The sequence below is a fragment of the Cydia amplana genome, chromosome 10 (assembly GCF_948474715.1).
Source record: "Cydia amplana chromosome 10, ilCydAmpl1.1, whole genome shotgun sequence".
Classification (NCBI taxonomy): domain Eukaryota; kingdom Metazoa; phylum Arthropoda; class Insecta; order Lepidoptera; family Tortricidae; genus Cydia; species Cydia amplana.
This window is the reverse complement of record NC_086078.1, coordinates 9,328,790-9,352,620: the sequence shown is the minus strand read 5'-3', so window position 1 is coordinate 9,352,620 and position 23,831 is coordinate 9,328,790. Positions and strand designations below refer to the sequence as shown.

At 36.9% G+C, this 23,831-nt stretch overlaps 1 protein-coding gene across 1 annotated transcript; it reads right to left on the bottom strand.

The window, feature by feature from the left end:
- Nucleotides 1–4,325: 4,325 nt before the first annotated feature.
- LOC134651624 (glutamate receptor ionotropic, kainate 2-like) lies at nt 4,326–21,295 on the bottom strand. The gene is made up of 18 exons (XM_063506724.1): nt 21,171–21,295; nt 20,101–20,315; nt 19,332–19,520; nt 18,807–19,164; nt 18,335–18,441; nt 17,977–18,147; nt 17,252–17,446; nt 16,636–16,699; nt 12,591–12,703; nt 12,057–12,215; nt 11,069–11,268; nt 9,856–10,057; nt 8,646–8,731; nt 8,032–8,119; nt 7,497–7,545; nt 6,257–6,372; nt 5,009–5,299; nt 4,326–4,499 (listed from the first exon to the last, which is right to left on the bottom strand). Exons 1-18 carry the CDS (start codon nt 21,280–21,282, stop codon nt 4,326–4,328), a joined length of 2,889 nt encoding a protein of 962 aa, XP_063362794.1. The 5' UTR covers nt 21,283–21,295.
- Nucleotides 21,296–23,831: the final 2,536 nt, after the last annotated feature.

Here is a 23,831-nt window from a genome sequence, read left to right as displayed (position 1 = left end):
TCACTTAGTCGTCAACCATATGAGTACACAGTAAGCAAGTAAGAGAACCGACTTAAAAACGCCTGTGTGACAGTGCAGCGTTGTCACTTGGAACTTGCCGCTCTCGCACCGCCGGTGACGGCGTCACGCAACCGCGCGGTAACTGCGAGTTATCTATATCAACGCGCCAGCGCCGCTTAGCTCGTACCGAGGCGAGCCAATGCAGTTCCGAAGCCGGTAAGATCGCGTTAATAGTATGAAGTTTCCTAAAAGGAATAACATTTTTCGTTATATTATAAGAAATATCTACCCTCATCTGTTATTTATTTGTGATAAGAAATATTAAAGTGATAGATAATATTCACATTGACGCATTGCAAATAGGTTGCCTAGTTAAATTTCGTACGGACAGTTTTTTTTTTGTTATTTATCAAATATTATATCCAAGTTTATTTTATATAATATATCTGGGAGACTCGGAACACAGTCAAAACTCAAAAATGCGCGTTTTGCCAGAGATAAGACCTATATCTGGTCAACCAAATCTTGTCACTAAAAAAAGGCGCGAAATTCAAATTTTCTATGGGACGATATCCCTTCGCGCCTACATTTTTCAAACTTGCCGCCTTTTTCTACTGTCAAGATCTGGTTGACTAAGTATATATAAATTACATATAAGAGCCCGTTCCCGGTGGCCACGGATATGGATACATATTCTATACTCTATGGATACATATTCCTTACAACGTATCTCCTATTAATTGAGGCGGTGCTGGTCTAGTGGCGAGCTTTTTGGTGTACTGCAACCTTATATCAACTTACTTTCTACACATTTTCTCGCACACATTTCCATCTTTTGTTAAGCAGTGTGCCGCTGACAGAACCTTGGTCTCCGCGATCACAGAACCGCCGCAAAAATTCATGTATTGTTTTCTACCGATGGGTGCTTTCAGCGATACCTTCAAAATACAGCCGTCATTGTCATGATACTACTGATTATCAGGACACTTATGTTTATTAAATAGGTACTAAAGTCTGAGCGGAAAGAGATGAGTCGTGGAATATAAGGGATTCTACGACTTCTCTTTCCTCATATACATACATAAATACAATATTACATATAATAAAACACCCATGACTCAGGAACAAATATCTGTGTTCATCTCACAAATAAATGCCCTTACCGGGTTAAGTATTATTTTATAAAACCGCAATATGTAAGGGATTATTCAACTTATCATAGTCATAGTAGGTATTTATTCATAATTCATAAACAATACAGGATTGTGTTATTAATTACAATTATGAATAAAATATAAGTACATAATAAAAGAGCAGATTATCTTAGTAAATGTTGTTTTTAAAGTCTCTACCTGGTAAGGGATTTCGCCTATATTTGCAGGTATTCCATTAACAACACGAAACACTATATCTTCATTTTTACTTGTAGACGTTTCTGGATCCTCCTTATTTATATCTTTCGACACTGCCAGCGGTATATTTACTAAGCTGAGTATAGCCAATACTCTGAACATAATTTAAACATTTTATAATAAAATAGTTTAGAAATGTATCGCCTATTGGTGTGAAAGTAACCTATCATCCTATCAATGATCTAATGACATTCTGTCATGAAGACGCATCGGGTGAGTACGAAGATTTTATATATTATATGTGGTGTCTTTGGTTTACTAGTAGATAGAAAAAAAACACACACTTTTCTAAGTAGTCTTTGGTAGAGTTCGTCAATTGCTAGACTCTAACCCAACTCTAACCACGCACATTGGCACAAACGGGGCTGTAAGAATGCATTACAGTACTATAGTAGTTTGTCAAAGGACTGTCTCATTTCAAACATAGACAGAGAGAATTATACTATCTTTGTCTTACACTAGTACTAGCACCCAAAAGAAAAGGATGACTAATATGGTTTTTTTAAGTTCTTATTTACTGACAGGTTTGACCAACTATAAACGCTTAGACGCTTACCTTACGCGATTATTGAAGTGTGCAAAAGGAAGTCATCACGTGTATTTCATATTTTTATGAATTATAACACGAAAGAGGCAGACTACAAATGGATAAATAAGTTTTTTGACAAATAACTATTATTTACGATACAAGTGCGGAAAAGAGGAAATTCGAAACGAGTGGCGATAAATTAAAATATTTCCTTCGGTCGTGTTAAAATCGACACGAGTTGCGAATTACCTAAAGTCTATTTTTTATTCGGTAGACTAAAATGACATTTCATAGTATGAACATCATGTGTCATTTCATACTATGAAATGTCATTTTAGTCTACCGAATAAAAAAATAGACTTTATTCGCATGTGTATCGTACAACGTTTTACAGTACATATGGCCCTTTAAACTTGTGACATACACACGAAAAGTGTTATTTTACGCACTAGTGCGGGAAAATAGGAAAATAGGGCCATATGTACTGTAATAGTTATTTTCGATACAAGTGCGAAAAAGAGGAAATTCGAAACGAGTGCGAGTTGCGAATTACCTATTCGCAAGTGTAACGAACAACGTTTTAGAGTACATATGGCACTTTAAAGTTTCGACATACGCACGAAAAGTCCTATTTTACGCACTAGTGCGGAAAAGTAGCCCCATATGTACTGTAAAAATATTTTCCATAATGTCAATATGCCGAGAGGAAAATGGGGAGTATGTTTGTATGGAGCACCGGTCGTCCCCTATTCTCTTTTAAGTCTTAACGTCATTTCAAAGGACGTTAATGTTTATGGTGGCGTCTCCACACTTAATCTTTAGAAGACCTTGTTTCATATTCATAATTATATTCAGTCACTATAACAAAGGAGGAGGGATGAAATAGAACACAGTGTTTTAACAGTAAATTTTATTAAATAGTTGCATTTATCCACTAAAATGCACGATGTCATTAAGGACCAGTTGCACCAACCACATTTGACAGACTGATCAACGTCAGCCGGCGCGCCCCGGCGCTTTACTATGAAACTTTCCATACATAAAAATTTAGCGAACTCTTTATAATCCAGTGAAATTGTAGAATTTTGTAACGTGGCTCTTTTGCGTCAAATCCGGTAGTTCTGATTTTTTGCAGACTTATTTATGATGTTGGCCCAATTAATAATCCAGGTTTGTGACCTCGAGCGCCGAACGCAACTTTGTCTAAAAACGAAAAAACCGCGAAAATTTCGGTTTTCTTTTAGATTTGGGCGATTATAACCATAAAGGACTAGTTTTTGATAGTACCTTCCTTAAACGTTTTTAAAGAAGACTAAATTTTCTGCAATCCGAGATTAGAACTAATCTTTGTAGATTGAACAGTTTCCGAGATAAAGGCTTTCAAAATTTAGATTTTTTTTGAAATTGAGCTCGTAAGCTAAGTGAGTGCAGTGAGTATGCACTTTTGACTCAGGCGATGCCGCTTGGCACGATTGTTCCTAAGGTCAAACAAAGCTGATTTGGCCCAGTAGCTACGAGATCGTACCGTGCCTACCCCCCAAAAAGGGAGGGGAAAGGGTCGGATCCCCAGGGCCAATCTAAACTATATTTCTTCCTGCTCTTAGCAACTAGAGCAAGTTATATGTATATGATTTTGTTTAAAATCCCGTGTTTAAAATCTTACCTAGTAAGTAATGTAAACATAAAAAAAACAACGGGTTGCACTCCGCGAGTGCCGGCAGAAGTGAAAAATGAAACTGACACCTATTGACATATTTTTTAGGGTAGGGTTGAAATAACTCCTCCTACTCGTACAAATACATAAAAGTTTGGTAACTAAAACAATAAACCATAACAATAACCCCATAACGCTCGGTCCTAAAAAAAAAGAATAATAGGGGTCATAGTCTCTTTAGTTTGCTCAGTTATACCAGGTGAAGCAGATTCTAATTGTTCATACCCCCTCGACTCGACTACATATCTCCGGCTATGGCGGTGCAGATGGCGTGTGAGATGACCGCTAGCTTTAACTTTTTTATACTACATCGGTAGCAAACAAGCATACTGCCCGCATGGTAAGCGGTTCTTTAAAAACCTTGTACCTACACTACGTTTTTTTAAATTACATACTATATACTGATAGAACTAAAACTATAGAATAACTAAAGGCCAGTGCACACCGGCTGTGTGTGCGTAGACGTGCACGTGCGCGTGCGGTAAAATGTTGGAGCTGCGCACGCACACGTCACGCAAGCGGTGTGCCGTCTCTCATAAGGATCTGTATATTACAACGCGCACGTGCACGTGCACGTCTACGCACACGCAGCCAGTGTGCACAGGCCTTAACTGTAACTATTTTACAATCCTAAAACAATTAAAGATCTTGTCTCCCACTGTCTCCTTAGCTAGACGTCTCCGTTGTGTCTCCGGCTAGCTCGACTACGCTGCGAGTCGCGGTGCGCGTGCCGCGCGAGTCGCACGCTCGCATTATGAAGTGAAGACCGCCGGCGCCTTGGAGCGTTCGATTGGAACGACATGGAGCGCATGCGTGATTCGTTGTCTCGCTCTTCTTCTACTTCCTGCAAATTAGCCTCGGTTTAGCAAAAGAGGTTTATTAGTACTTTTGTTAACTAAACGTGATTAATTTAATAGCTCATTGCATCCATGTAAAGCGTCAGCATTGTTGAAGCGGTAATATGGTAAACATAATACATAATAAATTGGCCCCTCCAATGATTAGCCCCTACAACCTTATTTTCAAGTAGCAGTGGGCTAAATGGCTACTGGTAGTTTACCCTAATTAGGGTATATACGAAAACAAGTGCAACTATTAGGTAGCTTATAAGTACGTTTAAATTTTATAGGTCATAGTGCCCAAGTCAGAGATAATATGTACCTAGTCACTGATTTTTAATGATATTTAATCGTTGATGTACTTGTACACGTATACACAGCATCTTATAAATGGTCAATAGAAAACAGACATTTTCTTAACTTTCTTTTAGCTGAAAGCAGAAGCAGGAAGCAGCCCTTGCATTGCATTGCATTGTCAGGTAAAGAACTAAATATAGAACATGCAAGATGTTACCTGCGCATGTTCTTCCTGAACCTCTTCAGCACGTTCTGGCTCAGGTGGCGGTGGAGGCAACAGCGGTCCCTGTACTGGCTTCTCAGACAGCTGGAAGTTGAAGACGAAGCGCAATTCGTCTGCAAGCCGTTTCCAGTACGATGCATCAGGGTCCCGGTCCTTTTTGCGAGCTGCGAGCATCAGGTCTACTAGCGAGATGATGATGCCGAGCACGCACCCCACTCCTAGTACCGCGAATAGACCTATAAAGTTCTTTATCTTCAGTTTCTCGCTCTCAAACCCCTCATCGTCCTGTAAGTTGAAAGTTAAGATGAGCAAAGCAAAGCAGTAGGGCTAAGATGGCCGGCTCTTTATCATTTGTCACCAGCGAAAGTGACGCATAGCATGACAGGTGATAAAAATGCGACCATGACAGCTGGTCAGGAACTGATTTGTTTGATATATCAAAAACAATTAATTAAAGAGATCTCTTCCGGGCAACTGGATGACTACCGTCCCCAACTCTCCCTCCATTGCTCAAACGTTTACTGGAAGAGATCCCTTAAAACGATAAGATTGCCTTTGTACTTAAGGCGACGGTAGCGATGGGTAAATCTTCAGATTCTGTCAATTTACCCCATTTCACACACAAACGCACTTCACGCACACTATACCTCACTTTACTGGGATAGGTCATTGACTCATCAAGTTTTTTAAGATAGCGTTTTGAGTTTAGTGTTAACCAATGACCTCCTTTTAGGAACAGAATCTGTAAAAGTGTTCCATTGAAAGAAGAACGAGAAACATAACATTTAATCTTGCTTTCCTTGTCTGTTCATGTCACACGTGACGTATTTAAATTCTAATAATTCATTTGTTTGTTGACAATTTTCTACATTAGGTCGAGGCTTTGTCGAGATACGCGTTTTGTAAAGTTAAACCGAATAAAACCAGATGTCATTAAGTCAGATGTAAAATTTTATTTACTACTCTAAAAGTTTGTACTGGCGGCTTTATGACGTCACAGCAGCTACCCCCACCACTTTCGCGCCTGTCATCTCATATATTTGTGTTCAGGACATTACGCTGAAAGCATCGATACCACATTCACCCATATCCGAGACGACATGAACGAGAACTAACCTAAAGCCTGTGTTACTATAAGAAATTTTGCTTTCCATTTTACCGGTATAAGCAAGCTTCTTTCTACCTTTACTACATAAAATAGGACATAATATGATATTTAATATCAGTAGATTAGGAACCTACATTACATGCGCCGCCTCCATGCATCTCTATCCACCATTTATGCTTCATGGCGCGCAGTTCACCTGACTCTTGAAGTTTTAGCAGCGCCAGATTAAGGGCTTGTCGGTACGGAGATTCTGGAAATATTTAAGAACACGCTTTTTAAAACTATTTTATGTAATATTTTGAGACATAAGTTATCATATTTGTCGGTAGTTTATGAGGGCGATTACTTTCATAAAACAATAAGTTTTAACTATTATCGACAACTCACTATTGTATGTATGTGTCGGATAATTCAGAATCACTGTCAAATTGCCAGTTAATTTCGAGAACGGACTGTGATATGACAGAATTACGATTCAGTTTTTAATTAGGTACCGTAATCAGTCGTAATATCTGTCATTTCCTCCCCTGGTAACGCTGGTGGTAGCGCTTCAACAGTCTTTAAAACACAACATTATTTAAAGTCACGCTCCGTGATTGGTACGCCATTTAGGGTTCTAGCTAAATTAGACATTCCATAGCGTAAGTATAGAACAACCGATTTAGCTAGGACCATAAATGGTGTAACAATCGTGGAGCGGATTTTAATACAACATTGTATTAGATGGTATTAGTGATGGTCTATATTAGTATTAGTGACACCTGTAGCAATACCACCAGTTTGTCACTGAAATAAACGTCATCGAGAACGTAATTTACTTTCTATGCATCTCGCTCGTACTCGCATATTAGTGCAAGCGAGATGTATAGAAAGTAAATTACGTTCTCGAAAGCGTTTATGTCAGTTTTGACACTGTCAATGACTCATGGTACGGGCTCTGACCTGCTAGCATAAGAGCATAAGTTGCGGTCTCACGCTCGACTCCATACATCTTGCGCGGCTTCAAGCATGGATGGACTCGCGCGCGAGAATGCAACTCATGCTAGACGGTAGACGGTCTGACATAGAATTCAAATAAACATTTTTTAAATAAACATTCATAACAACTAACCTGCCAGTATAAATCTATACATACTCAACAGTCTACTTTAACCCGCCATGTATACCTATACCTACAACAATATAATAATTAAAAAAAATATATAATTTTCAAATTAAGGAGTAATTTTGGAGCAAAGGGCACATTTTACGGTACCTGACCATCAGACTTGATTCGGTATTTATTATATTTCATATGTTAAGTATATCGAAGTAGCAACACTTTGCTTAAAATTAAAACAACAAATACTTAAATGAAATAAGTTCGTCCCTTACCTTTTTTCATTGCAATGCCGTATCCTTTGCTGTCTAATGAGCCACCAATCTGCATATTAAAAATGTATTAAACTGTGTTAGGATGTTCTTAAAACTGGCGCTCGTGACTTGTTTTAATAAATTTTACGTTTTGTCATAGAGAAAATAAATACATAGAGTGCTCACTCCATACATCAGTTTTAGTACCAAAAAGACTATTAGCATCTAGCATCGAGTAGCGGAACTATCAGTACTGCTACTTGACAATAGATGTAGCACCGACCGGAAAGTCTTATCTCAACAGCATAAGACTTTCCGGTCGGTGCTACATCTATTGTCAAGTAGCAGTACTGATAGTTCCGCTACTCGATGCTAGATGTTGACACTGAAATTAATAGTCTGAACTGATGTATGGAGTGAGCACTCTTGTCTTACTATATTTCTCTATGGTTTTGTTTAGAAAATAACACTAGTGACAAAAATATTATGCAAATCGTCTTTAACACTTTAACTTTTACTCATAATAATTATGGCGAAACTATAAAAAATTAGGTACCTGAGTGATATTGCAATCTCTTTCAACGTAATATTCTATAGAAGTAGACTCCATGAAAAACGCAAATGGATTTTTTTCGTCCTTCGCCCTGCATACACAAATAAAAAAAGTTAGTAGGCATACTGTTTAGTTTTTAATAGCATATTGGATTTGGGAACGCATCTTTATCAACATATACACTTAATTCTTTAATTCCGCTTCTTTTTTGGCCACAGCAGAGTTTAAGGACATGAAATCACCACTCAAATCAAACCAAAAGGCTTTAAAAACTACTTGTAATTAACATTCGTATAAAAGCGAGGTTATCCTTTTAAGATTTCTTCCAGCATTGACTAGGGACTACTAACGCGTAATAACAATTATTTTTAGTCTTTTGTGAACATAAAAACCTACCTGTATTTCTTCTTATAAGATACTAGCGACCCGCCCCGGCTTCGCACGGGTTAACAAATTATACATAAACCTTCCTCTTGAGTCACTCTATCTATTAAAAAAACCGCATCAAAATCCGTTGCGTAGTTTTAAAGATCTAAGCATACAGACAGACAGACAGCGGGAAGCGACTTTGTTTTATACTATGTAGTGATAAATAGGTAACTAATATTGATACGTACCTTTCCATACCTTTACCATTATCATCGGGCATTTCCCACTTTTCCATATTTTCGAACATTTTCTTATACATTGGGTTTTGGGAATTCTGAAATGGATTAAAGGATAAACATATAAGTAGGTTTATTAAAAAGTGAAGGAAAATGGGACACTAAGACAGGAGCGGTGTGCTGATTTTGTTACGATACGACCATGACACGACCTTCAGATTAAATCAGCGCGATCGTATGTATCACATGAATATCAAAACTTTATATAAACAAAACTAAATTTTAAAATAAGAATACCGCTTAAGATGTGAAAATTTATTCTTAAAAGCTACGGATTCGGTTATAATATAATCGAGAAAAGACCGGTAGGTTGGCTAAGTTGGCTTACAATAACACAAAACCAATACAGTAGAATCCGTTTATTATGACTCGGCTTATACTGACCTACCGCTTACTATGACGTAATTACTGTGCGAAGTTTGGTTTTCCTATAAAATTCTTTGTGACAAATTCGGATAAGATGACTTCGCTTAGTGACACATCGCTTACTATGACCTAAAAATCCTATTTCCATGAAATTATGTCCGGTTATACTGACACATTCGCTGGTCTTCGTGGCCGTCACTACGTCTTTCCCTACAAGGACGTTTGGTGGCTTCGTGGGGGGGTAAGGTATTTTAGTTTTGATTTTCAGTGACAAGTTGATATTTGTTATAAGTTTAATAAAACTCATCACTCACAAAGGAATTTGAGATTAATTTGGAAAACTTAACAAAAATAAGAAGTTGTATAACTATGCTTTATATGACATCCGCTTAATAAACTCATCAACTCATTTCTCACAAAGGAATTTGAGATTAATTTGGAAAACTTAACAAAAATAAGAAGTTGTATAACTATGCTTTATATTATTAAATTATACAACGGGACTTAATCGCGTATCTAAGTTTTAAGATTTACCTCCGACGTTTCGAGGGTTAGACGATGCTGATGTCAACTTAAGCCAGTCTTCTCCGAGACCACGGGGACAACGCCGTCCTCGAAACGTCGGAGGTAAATCTTAAAACTTAGATACGCGATTAAGTCCCGTTGTATAATTTAATAATGTGTAAAAATCGTGAAAGTTTAAATCAGTGTTATGCTTTATATGACATCCGCTTAGTATGACGTGTTCGTCACTTCCCTTCGATGTCATTATAAGCGGATACTACTGTATATTTACATTAAAGAACTTGTATGTAGCGCCATCCTTTTTGGCGCCGTACGTGATGCCTTTGTCGTTGTTAGCCAGTTCATTAATGTTAGTGAAGTCCTCGTTGTTGTTCTTCCTGGCGAGCAGAGTCGCGAGGTTTGCCGTGTAGTAGCTGGTTATGACCAAGGCAAACAGCCACCATGCGCTGGCCACGGCGCGCGATCCGTACGCCCTGTTACAATCACAATTTCAACCTTAGTTTTAATATCTCATAAATAAAATAACTTTTCTCAAAAATGGACGGCAAAGTCGACGTTGCCGGTTAAAAAATAGGTCGCGAAGTGCGTAGTTTATGGTCATTAACAAAATTAAAAAGTTAAAAACATTGCAGTTTCGATTTCGGGACTGCAATGTTGCATACAAATTCCATTATTTAACGAGTTCCAAACTTTTTAAAACTTTATATGGCCATATCAAATGAAGGCATAATAAGTCCATTAAACAGTCAAACAGTGATCAGCACTTATTATTATAATGTTGGTACCGCGACTATTTAGGTGATAAGATAAGATAAGATAAAAGATAGTTTATTCAAGTAGGCATAATTACAATGCGCTTATGAACGTCAAATAAAGCTAGGTAGACCTCAAGGTAGGTGTCTCAAATACGTTGGCGTATTTTCAGCAGAAAAATACACTTCTTTTTTTTAAGGCGGCAAGCAAATCTTTTTAATGGTTTTACTTTTTTCTGTGAAAATTAGAACGTTGCTTCTGTAAAATATTTCTATTTCTTGCACCATTTTTGAGAAAAGCACTATATATGACTCGGCTGGAAGGCTACTTGCTGGCTTCGGATTCAATTAAACGGACTCCCAAGGTCGTCCGTTTAAAACGCATCCTCAGCCTGCAAGTAGCTACTTCCGAACCTCGACAGTAATGTACTATTACAGTCTCGTTAAATTTAAGTTATGGTATTACAAGTATTACAATATAATTAAATTAACAAAGCATTAAGGCCATTCTCAAAAAATATGTCTACGGTCTAATTGCCGCGACCCATACAAAATGTATGATAAGAGTTGCTACGGCAATTAAGAGCGAGACATATCCTCAGGGAATGACCCTAAACTAATCTTGAACGAAATACCTAATAGAACTTTTGACCAATTCTTTTGAGCTCATGAATGTGGTTAAAATCCTTTACCTTCCAGGCACCATGTATAATAAATAATAAATGATCTTACGTTGGAGCAATTTCCGATCCCTGCAGCAATACGGCGCCCAAGTTGAACCACAGAGCGTTGGCGAGTGTAAATTGGTTTTCCAGTGCCTGTGGTTCCTCGACGCAAGGGTATGGATTCTGCCACTCATCGGGACATAACCTCCCCACCACGAACAACACTAACGAGGTACCGACGTATGCCACGCCGAGACAGAACCACACCTAGAACATTTTTTTTGTACTTAGGATAGGGTTCTTCGATCTGTATCTCTTCGATCTCTCGTTTGTACCGATTCTCTCGTCTCTCGCTTTTTCTATTTTTTTTTTCTTAGATATGCGGCATGAAACTTTAAAAGTTTTATTAAAGAACCAATAACTGTTTACTCTATAATTGTATCTGTTGTATAGTTTGTAGCTTTCTAATAGACCCCGAAGGCTAATCCTATTGTCTATTGTTAAGAAAAACCGCTCGTGCCACGTGCCACAACCACCTGCATAATAAATCGGTACTTCGGTTACTGAGTGCCGGCGAGTCGAACGCTACAGAACCAGTCTAAAATGTGTCATCGAGATGCGTAACAAAGGCGCGTTATCGGAGAGCGCACCTACACTGGTTTTTTGAGCGTTGGACTAGCCCGCGCTCAGGTGCCAAATAGAATAATTAGGACCCTTTTTTGCAGGTAAGTAGCACGTGCGGTTTTACTGAACAATAGACAATAGGATAAGCTTTCGAGCTCTACTAGAAAGCTACAAACTATACTTACTGACGGACGAAAGTAAAGTTTACCACATTAGAAAAATGTCGAAGACTATTTTGCATACCTATAAAGGAATATCTGCAATTAAAGTGTACATCAAATTTTAGATTTTAGTCAGGAACATTATTTCCAAAGTTTACCACATTAGAAAAATGTCGAAGACTATTTTGCATACCTATAAAGGAATATCTGCAATTAAAGTGTACATCAAATTTTAGATTTTAGTCAGGAACATTATTTTCAAGTACTCACACCTGTGGAAAAGGGCAACATGAAAGCGAAGAGCTTTGGGTCCAGCGCTCTAGGTTTCTTGTAAACTATGCTGATGCCCAGGTTCATGAACGGGGTGGTGAAGTCCACTTGCCGTTCACGTTCTGCCGTTATAGTCAGATCAGTAATGGCGAAGTCCATCTGTAACGTGAAAGGTTGATATAACCGAAGAATTATAGAGAAGACGGCGGGAACAAATAAAATAGGCCGTACACATACAGCGACCTCAATGACCACGACTAGTCTAACAAGAGTATTCGACTAAGAAGAAATCTGCCCCTGAGGTTGAAAGCCGACCTAGAATTCGCTGTATGTTTTGTGGTAAATGAACTGTCAAACCTCCACTTTTGAAAACCAGAACTACTTCATAATGTGCGAGACACCCTTTCCAGCTCTTTGACGTTATTGAAGTAATGCCACAAAAGTGTGAGTTTTATGATAAGGCAATATTTAAACTTTAGCTGTTGATGAAACTTACTTTCAGAGGTTGACAAAGGCTGCTATGGATTTACTTACATTTGGTTGATTGAGGGCTAACAACATCTTGGTGTAGTTGCTGTCGTGCTCAATGAACGTGTAGTTGAACTTTAGTTGTTCCGCCAGTTTCTCGATTAGTTCTATACAAAACCCTGTACGATAAACAGTGAATATTATTTTGAAGCTTGGTTTTAAATTGTATTGTTAATTTAAATTATTCTCATCACATTTTCACAAGCTACAAGTCATTAAACACAGCTATTATCTATTCTTTTATTTATTATTTATTCTTCTATTGCGAAAACTGCAGGCTGCAGGAATAAGAATAAGACATACCTAATTAATAAACAATATTTAATCACGTTTAATTATCAAAAATGTAAACTTATAAAAAAAAAACAGAATGAGCAACAACAAAAACATTGAAAGTCTTCGCTCCGTAAATGTCCACCTTCATCAAACATCTCGGTGAAGCCATCGCTGACCGTTGGGACAGATCCCTTAGTGTAGTAATGGGTTGGCTAAGATCCAAAATTATGATTTCAATAATCCGAGCCATCAGCATGTGTATCCGTGGGACACGGCACAAATTCAAACCCATCCAACATTTCTTCGGTATCAATGACGTTGCAGCCATACCTAACCCGACAATTGCTACATGTACAGACGTAATAAACTACATCTATATATATAAATGCAAGTGTCCTGACTGACTGACTGACTGACTGACTGACTGACTGACTGATTCATCAACGCAGAGCCGAAACTACAAAAGCTAGAAAGTTGAAATTTGCACACTAGGTTGCATTTGTAAAGTGTACAAGAGATAAGAAGCGATTTTGAAAAATTCAACCCCTAAGGGGGTTAAAAAGGGGATGAAAGGTTGTATGGGGTTCAAGATTTATTTTAAGCTAGGAATTTGAAACTTTGTAAAAATATATTATATTAAAAAATAAGAAAACTAATTTCAGCGTTTTCGAAAATTCATCCCCCAAGGTGGTGAAAAAAGGGTTGAAAGTTTGTATGGAGATCAAATATTTTTGTGAGTGTGTGACTTTAAACTTTGTATATGGGTATATTATTACAAGACAGGAAAAGTAATTTCAGCGTTTTTGAAAATTCATCCCCTAACAGGGTTAAAAAGGGGTTGAAAGTTTGAATCCATTACAAATGCTTTGAAACTTCTTAGAAAGGCATAATAGCCGATTACAAAAAAAGTAATTGCGACGTTTTAGGAAATTCAACCCCTAAGGGGGTAAAAAAGGGGATGAAACTTTGTCTTGGGGTGCAAATTTTATTTTAAGCTAGGACCTTGAAACTTTGCAAAAAGGTATTAAATTAAAAAACAAGAAAACTAATTTCAGCGTTTTTAAAAATTCATCCCCCGACGTGGTGAAAAAGGGGTTGAAAGTTTGTACGGAGATCAAATATTATTGAGAGTGCGGGACTTGAGTCTTTGTATAAAGCAATAATATTAAAACTCAAGAAAAGTAATTTCAGCGTTTTTAAAAATTTATCCCTTAAAAGGGTTAAAAAGGGGATGAAAGGTTGTATGGGGTTCAAGATTTATTTTAAGCTAGGAATTTGAAACTCTGTAAAAATGTATTATATTAAAAAATAAGAAAACTAATTTCAGCGTTTTCGAAAATTCATCCCCCAAGGTGGTGAAAAAGGGGTTGAAAGTTTGTATGGAGATCAAATATTTTTGTGAGTGTGTGACTTTAAACTTTGTATATGGGTATATTATTGTAAGACAGGAAAAGTAATTTCAGCGTTTTTGAAAATTCATCCCCTAACAGGGTTAAAAAGGGGTTGAAAGTTTGAATCCATTACAAATGCTTTGAAACTTCTTAGAAAGGCATAATAGCCGATTACAAAAAAAAGTAATTGCGACGTTTTAGAAAATTCAACCCTTAGGGGTTAAAAAGGGTATGAAACTTTGTCTTGGGGTGCAAATTTTATTTTAAGCTAGGACCTTGAAACTTTGCAAAAAGGTATTAAATTAAAAAAAAAAGAAAACTAATTTCAGCGTTTTTAAAAATTCATCCCCCGAGGTGGTGAAAAAGGGGTTGAAAGTTTGTACGGAGATCAAATATTATTGAGAGTGCGGGACTTCAGTCTTTGTATAAAGCAATAATATTAAAACTCAAGAAAAGTAATTTCAGCGTTTTTAAAAATTCATCCCTTAAAAGGGTTAAAAAGGGGATGAAAGGTTGTATGGGGTTCAAGATTTATTTTAAGCTGGGAATTTGAAACTCTGTAAAAATGTATTATATTAAAAAATAAGAAAACTAATTTCAGCGTTTTCGAAAATTCATCCCCCAAGGTGGTGAAAAAGGGGTTGAAAGTTTGTATGGAGATCAAATATTTTTGTGAGTGTGTGACTTTAAACTTTGTATATGGGTATATTATTATAAGACAGGAAAAGTAATTTCAGTGTTTTTAAAAATTCATCCCCTAACAGGGTTAAAAAGGGGTTGAAAGTTTGAATCCATTACAAATGCGTTGAAACTTTTTAGAAAGGCATAATAGCCGATTGCAAAAAAAAAAGGAATTGCGACGTTTTAGGAAATTCAACCCCTAAGGGGGTAAAAAAGGGGATGAAACTTTGTCTTGGGGTGCAAATTTTATTGTAAGCTAAGACCTTGAAACTTCGCAAAAAGGTATTAAATTAAAAAAACAACAAAACAAATTTCAGTGTTTTTAAAAATTCATCCCCCGAGTTGGTGAAAAAGGGGTTGAAAGTTTGTACGGAGATCAAATATTTTTTAGATTGCGGGACTTGAATCTTTGTATAAAGCCATATTATTAATTCTCAAGAAAAGTAATTTCAGCGTTTTCAAAAATTCATCCCTTAAAAGGGTTAAAAAGGGGTTGAAAGATTGTATAGGGTTTATATTTTATTTTAACCTACGAATTTGTAACTTCGTAAAAAGTTATTTCATTAAAAGAGAAGAAAACTATTGTTAGCGTTTTTCAAAATTCAACATTTAAGGTGGTGAAAAAGGGGTTGAAAATTTGTATGGAGGTCAATATTTTTTGTAAGTACGGGACTTGAATCTTTGTATAATGACATATTATTAGAATACGAGAAAAGTAATTTCAGCGTTTTTTAAAAATTAATACCCTATAAGGGTCCAAAAGGGGTTGAAAGTTTGTATAGGGTTCAAATTTTATTTAAAGCTAGGAACTTGAAACTTCGTAAAAAGGTATTTTATTAAAAAACAAAAAAACCTTTTCAGCGTTTTTAAAAATTCATCCCCCGAGGAGGTGAAAAAGGGGTTGAAAGTTTGTATGGAGATCAAATATTTTTGAGAGTGCGAGACTTAAATCTGTATAAAGCCATAGTATTAGAACACAAGAAAACTTATTTCAGCGTTTTTAAAAATTCATCCCATAACAGGGTTAAAAAGGGGTTGAAAGATTGTATAGGTTATAATTTTATTTAAAGCTAGGAACTTGAAGCTTCGTAAAAAGGTATTTTATTAAGAGAAAAGAAAACTAATTTCAGAGTTTTTGATAATTCATCCCCCAAGGTGGTGAAGGGGGTCGAAAATTTGTATGGAACCCAAATATTTATCGGAGTGCGGGACTTGAATCATTGTATAAAGGCATATTATTACAAATATTACAATACAAGAAAAGTAATTTCAGCGTTTTTAAAAATTCATCCCCTAAAAGTTTAAACAGGGGTTGAGAGTTGGTAGAGGGTTCAAATTTTATTTAAAGCTAGGAACTTCAAACTTCGTAAATAGGTAGTTAGGTAGTAGGTTTTATTAAATAGTGGACTTGAAAATCTTCTGGGGTTTGAGAGAGATTATATCGAGATTATCGAGAACCATTTTATTCAGTTAGGGGCTTGAAACTTCGTAGCCAGATTGTGAAAGACAAATCTCATGCGTTGTATAATAATTAACAAATGATTAACCGTCCCTACTGCTATCTTTTGCTGCATAATGTTCTAAGCTAATGTAGAATTTATAACCACCAATATACAAATCCACGCGTACGAAGTCGCGGGCAACAGCTAGTCTGTAAATATACCTATTTATAATACTACCTAATTTATAATATGTTTACCTACCTTCGTAACGGTCATTGTCACTAAGCCTCTCCGTGGAGTCTTTCATCATCACGTACGGTTTGATCTGGAACAATACAGTCATCTTTGATAATATACGACACACGGAAAAAAGTACTTAGGTACTTAAGGTATTTATATTAAGATTAAAGTCTCCTAGTCCATATTTTGGTGACAGATTTTCATTCAGACTCTCATTATCTATTTCTCAGAGAAAGTCTCGTAACAATAAAAATCCATTAAGAACTTCTTGCGAGATCTTGGTATAGATAATCAAAAGTCTTAACGTTGTAAGCAGATTGTAAGTCATTCGCAAATTGGGAAAAGGGGGTCAATTCAGATAATAATTTCTTCTTATCAATATGTCATGGATAATAAAAAAAATACTAATATATCTGAATAGACCTCCAGAAGATCTCGTAAACTATAGTAACTGTTATAAGTATAACACTTTAAACTCTCGCGTTTTGTACACATATAATGTCATTAAAGGGTCTACCGTTTATATTTCAAATTCTCTTTGTACGAATTATCTGGTAAGTCAGTAAGGCCATAGAGAAACAATAATATACTTATTTATCTATGGTAAGGCTTTCTTTCGTTACTCAGCAATACGTACAATAGCGATGAGTATATTGAAGGTTTGGTTGGTCATGACGCCGGGCGCACGCGTTGCAACGGTGGTAGTACGACGGTCCCATTTTACTTCGTTGACGTCCCACATCCCGATGAACTCGAGTCGCCCGCCCCGCGTCAGCTCGCCAACCCGTAGCCAGCCGGCGTGCCGCTGGCCTGCTAGGCCGTCCCATTCGGCCTGTAGAGCATTGTTAATTTTATACTGGGGAACGTCGATTACTCGAACCAGTGGACCCCCGATAAAGGCGAAATTTATCCAGTTTCAGTTTTACCTCCATAAATCAAAATTGTATAATTTAAGTCGAACAAAGACTTATTATTAAGAACCTCTCAAAGGTTTATAAGATGAAAATTCTTTAACGCGAACTTGAGTTAGCTTTACGAAGCTGCTGCTTTTCCCGCGTCTTGGTAGGTAGGTATGGGATTTGGTCTAGGTAATATTTCCTCAATTTAAAATATAAACCGGCTTAAGTATGTCTATCCTTTGTACATCATTCCAAATTTAATCGAAAACGGTCCACGGCTAGCAAAGGAAAACTGCAACAGACAGACCACGTTATTTGTCAAAGCTATTCATAATTTCAGTATTAAGGAGGATCTACAATTATCATAAACAACTAGCATTTTTATGAGAATAAATATTTTCAAACGAGTAGGTAAGTTTACTTTAGTCTTTAGTAAAAAAAAAGTTAATTAATTATTGCTTACCGAACGAAGGTGATTGATGAGAGTGTCGGCGTAAATATGATAGTTGTAAGGCTGGCATTCCTCGCTGGAGTCTAGTTGTATATCGAAATTTCTCAACCTTTGAGCCGCTTCATAAACTACGTCGTATGTGAGAATAAGCGAGGTCGGGGCTGCGTTGCGTATCTGATCTATCTGAAATAATAGAAATACAATATTTTAGTCAGACTTAAAACGTACGCAATGAAATGGAGGTCTCGTTTATTTTGGGTTTTATAAACCTAGTTATTGAAAAGAAAACACAAATATTGCTGACATTGATTCAGAATAGTTTCAGTCAATGGAAAATAAAATAATAAATAGTTTAAATATGGGTAGGTACCTTTTCCATCTCTTCCTCATTAATCGCATCTTTGAATCGCGATATATATTTTTCATGCCATTTATCCATGATGACATCTTCTCCAGTGTGATCAAATAACTGAAGTCCTGGAACATATCCGAGAGATATATTTAGGTAGTGAATATGTTCACCACTTAATCTTGTTAGCTGTTTTGGGGTTATTTTTCTGTGTGTTTGCGTTTGTGAATCGAAGCTAGAAGAGAATATTTTGAAGACAATTGTAGATTTAATTATGACATTTATTATATTATAAGACATGAAAAAAAAAATCTACATATTTTTGGACCACCCACCACCATGTAATATTAAATATGTGGATGTTAAGATTTCATTCGTGCTGAAACACATGTTTTTGACGGTAACAGCACATGCACAATTGGATAGGTACATATTTCTGTGCATAAGGAGGTCATGTTCTCGACAGTTATTAACTTATTATTATCATACTGACCTGTAATATTAGCATCACCATGACTGTACGGCTCCAAATCGATCGTATGTAAGTCCAGCGCAAGTAGGATATAGGCATGCCTCTCAGACAACAATCCAACTTTTTGCGCCTGGGCGAGCACTCTGTCGCAACATTTTTCGTCACACCACACTATGAATTTAGTATGTTCTGCCTTCTTAAGTATGACCAATAAGTTCCTAAGACCATCCTGGTCGTCCTCTTCTGGTAGCCGTCGTGCCAGCACCTCCGTCTGGGCGCCCTGGTCGGCAATACCCTGCACCAGCTGGGCCCCCACTGCACCGTCGTGCAAAAGGATCGCGCTGAGCCAACCCTTCGCTTGACAAAGTGTAGCGCACATCTGAAATCCACAGTTATTGTTTACAGACGCTACAGTTTTTAACTCTAGTTAAGGTAGGTATCACATAACCCTTGTTAAAGATTTAAAAAATACCTGTTTTTTTATACTTAGCGGACATTATTATTGGCAATCCAGTGATTGGAGTTAAATTTAATGAAAATTTCTACCTTCATCAAAATACTGCTATGCGGATACATATGCACAGCTTCCCACTGTTGTAAGGTCTGCGGTGGCACGGTCAGCGCGGCCGGCGCGACCAGCAGCAGGGGGACGCCGCTGCGCGCCGCGGCTTCGGCCGTCAGCTCGATCTCGTCAGGCTTGCCGTATGCCACGATGGCTGACACGCCGCTGGCTACCTGAAAAGTTAAAACATGACTTAAGTTAATACGTAGGTACAGTCGAAAGTATTAATTTATCACCCATTTTGTACCTTGTCACAGTGACAATAGTTTGAGGTTTCTAGCGACTTTCATATTGATTGTCACTGTGACAAGGTACGAAATGGGTCATAAATTAATACTTTCGACCGTACATACGTAGTTAACGTAGTACACGCGTTTGGTACTGATTTGTATAATATTATGTAATAGCAGAATGGAGAAATCTAATAAAATTGTATTAAACGCTGTCAAAACTTCATGGTTTCTTCTTCACTATTTGTGCTATTATTGCTATTAAAATCGTCGCAGACTTATCTTGGTCTAACTCTAACCACTTTTTCCTGTAGAAATTCCTCATCTTTATTCTTTTCCAGTTGCAAATTTTGCATAATTTTGAGCACAACCATTATTAACTGGTTACAAACAAGGTCTAAAATATTTAGGTACACGCACAAAGCGCCAAAAATATATTTACACAACCTAATTGTTTATGTATATATTGTAAGTATTCTTTTTTCTTGTGACTGTATATCAAAATTAAGAAAATACGATATACCTGAGCACAGACTTGATCGGGCATGGAAGCTGGTTCATTGGGCTCAACAGAAGCCACCGTGACTTCCCACTTAAATTCTTCAACAGGTTCTTGTTCAGACAGAATGTGAGTCTCTTCCTTCTTCGTTTCAGACATGAAATCTTTCAGCTTGGCGAGAGCAGCTTCTGCTGCCGCCGCCAGAAGGTAACCATCCTGTGGTGTCGGAGCTACCACTCCTGCAAAAAATACGAGAAACCACCTTAAAATTCGCATCTTTGAAAACGAATATTTTAATAGACGAGAATTATAAATATTATTATAATTATTTCATAACCATAACACCCGCCATATTACATACATTGATCCCTGCATAATGCATAATATAATACTAACACTATAATGTAGAAACTACTGGCGAAGTTTTTACGGGAGATCAGAATACCTATGGATACTTAAGTGAGTACTGAACATTGTTGTTGCTTATGTGTAATTGTGCAATACGTATGTATAATCTTACATATTAAAATGCGGCTTAAAAAATGCGACATATCATTGTGGAGTAAACAACTGTCTAAGAACTCAAAGAGTATAATAATTAGACGTCTTACTGCGTCTAAACAGTCTACGCTAAATCGGTTAAAACACTTTGCCTTTAATCTGTATTTTGAACTTAGATATTGGTAGGTATACCAATATTTGTTTACTTAGCGAGCATACAAATATACAAACACTCAATTATACATACCTCAATAAAAGAAAACAGAAACACAAGCAGAGGTGAACAACAGGCGGTCTTATCGCTAAAAAGCATCGAGCATATGTGATAGCCAAGGAAATAACGCCATTACGGCATTTCTTGCGAGTTTATCTATAAACCGTTTCGACAACATCACAACAATAGTATCTAATAGTCTAAGAAAGGATCTAATAGTCATCAAATTTCACCTGGGTCATATTTGAATATTAAGTGTCGTCGTGTGATGCCAGCGAAAATTAAATTATTGCTTCCCGTGTAGCAAAAAAATATGTGATAACACAATCTTAATGTCTTCAAGCGCCTTACTTGTAGTATACCAACAAAAATAACTAACCAATTTTTACGGTCGCTGTATCTCCTCTATGCAACAGTAATAACAGGAACCACACATATACACGAATTATTATACACATTTTAAAAACTTCACAATCACACACTAAAATCATTCATAATTATCACTTTAGAGACACATTGAGTTTATTATCAATTAAAAAATTTGAAACAACGAAAAGGCTGGCTTTTTTTGTGTTTTCAAGGTAATGTTTAGTAAAGAGTTGTGTAAATTTTGTGCTGTTTAATGGAAACATACACACGTCTGCGCCGGCAGAGCACGTGCGCGCGACCCGCTTATGAGCTATTTTGAACCCGACGCGTTTGAGGACGTCCACGACATAACTAGACCGTTAATCATTGACTGAATGTTTGTGAACAAACTGTTTAGTCTGGTCTAGGAACGTCTGGACATCAAGGCTAATCGCCATTGAGATTATCGACGCCACTAATGTAGTCTCAATACAATACAAATCCTCTTTATTGCACAACCTCAGAATAAATGTGAAAATGATGTATGTAGTCTCAATCTTTGTTATTAAATATCACATGTGGCGAAAATAAGTAATAGGAAATTGTTACGTTAATATACAAAAGCTTGAGGTTTTAAGTACCTCGTATGATAGAGTCTGTGCGGAAAGAGAAGAGTCGTGGAATGTATGGGGCCCAATACAAATCACATACAGACTCTATTTATTTCAAATGTATGCTCAGCGACCTCTACTGTTTTTATTTAACACTCACATGTATCTTAATACAAGCTTGGAAACAAGTAATTATTACGTAGGCAAAGGTAAGGATGGTATTCCACCTGTCCAACTTCTGTGTCCAATGTCATTGCGTCTCAGTCTCTCATTAAGCAAAATGTGAGACGCAAATACACATTGGACTAAGACATTGGATAGGTGGAATACCACTCACGCTAAGCCAATGGCCGCCTAACAATGTACAAGCTTCATAGCGCCACCTATCGGATTTTTCTTCAACCATTTACGTTTTGGAGAGCGCCATGGGCTTAAAATAAATTTAGCTACCTATACGAGTATAACATCGCACAATAAAGTTGCTTGAAACCGTTAGATGGGGTTCGCTTAGTGTTTTGAGAAATTTTACACAATTAATATTATAGGACATTATTACACAAATTGACTAAGCCCCACGGTAAGCTCAAGAAAGCTTGTGTTGTGGGAAATAATATTATGTGCAAAGATGTTTGTTCATTAATTATGATTAATTAGTGAAAACTAGTTTTCACCAAGGCTCTTGGCGAAAACTAAGTTTAACTGAAAAAATCCCAGTTAAAGCTAGTTTTCACGAAGGTGTTTCGGAATACTAGTTTTAAAACTTGTTCAGTATGACCTCCATATACAGGTCCCAGAGTACCTATGGTAGAGAATTATGTCCCCTATGGCATGTATATTTTAAAACGTTTTCGTTAACAACGTACCTAAATATACACAACGTACTAACAGTTAGTATGCGAGTACAATTTAACAAACGAGTAGGTACTTACTACGCAGATTAAGTTACGGGCAAACAACTACGCAAAGTCGTACGTATTCGCACATTCAATAATTCGTCTAAGTAACTTCCTCGATCTTAAGTAAGGATGCCTAAGGTCTGTGCATTAAACATCAGGTACGAAGGAGCAGGCCGGAAGTCCCTCCATAACTAATAACTTCCGCTAGTTTCTGAGATGGATACACGAACACACTAGGCGATTTTAGAGTTAACAACATTGGAAAACAATAGGTAAGTAGGTAGTAGTTATTCTTTCATTTAATTGAAGTCATGAAATGCACGGAAAATAAAGCTTAATAGTACATTACGATACAAGTGTGAAAAGTAGGAAATTCGAAACGAGTGGCGAAAAATTGTTTATCTACACACATGTAATTTTTAGTGCTCTATAATGCGTTCAGAAACCGTAGGAAATGACAAGCTTTATTACAACCAATTTTACTATAAGAATAGAATAGAATAGAATAGAATAGAATAGAATAGAATAGAAATCATTTATTCAGACAACACATCAATACAAACAAAACACATTGCAGATACAAGGCAAAGATAAACAAATCAGCGGATATAGTATAAAGATGTGAAGCCGAAATGGTCTCCACTCAGCAATGCAGCTGGCACGACTAGCGTGGCCAACGGCGCTGGTTTTCTGTGGAGCCAGCGGAGTGTGCGGGACAGCATGCAGTGCAGGACACGTTGTGGACGACGGGAACAAATAATATTTAATACTATTATAAATAAATATATATCAAAATTATATTATATATAAATATACATAACCTAACTGGTGAGTAACTAAAGTACAATATAGGCAATAATCTGTATTTTTAAATATAAGAGTTCAGGCAGCAAAACTTTGTTGGTCCATTAGGTACGCTTTTAGTTTCGATTTAAAGGAACCAATGGTACTGCTCTGTCGAATTGGTGGCGGAATATTATTCCAGCACTTCGTGGCAGCATAACGAAAGCTGCCACGGAATGCAGCGGTTCTGTGTCTTGGGCAAAGTAGTCTGATACCACGTCTGATATGTTGATAGATGGTCAATTTCTCAAATAAGTACACCGGCCTTTTACTGTTACAGACACCAAAGAGGAGCGTGGCAAAATGTAGAATGCGTCGATTATTCATGTTTAAGAGTTTATT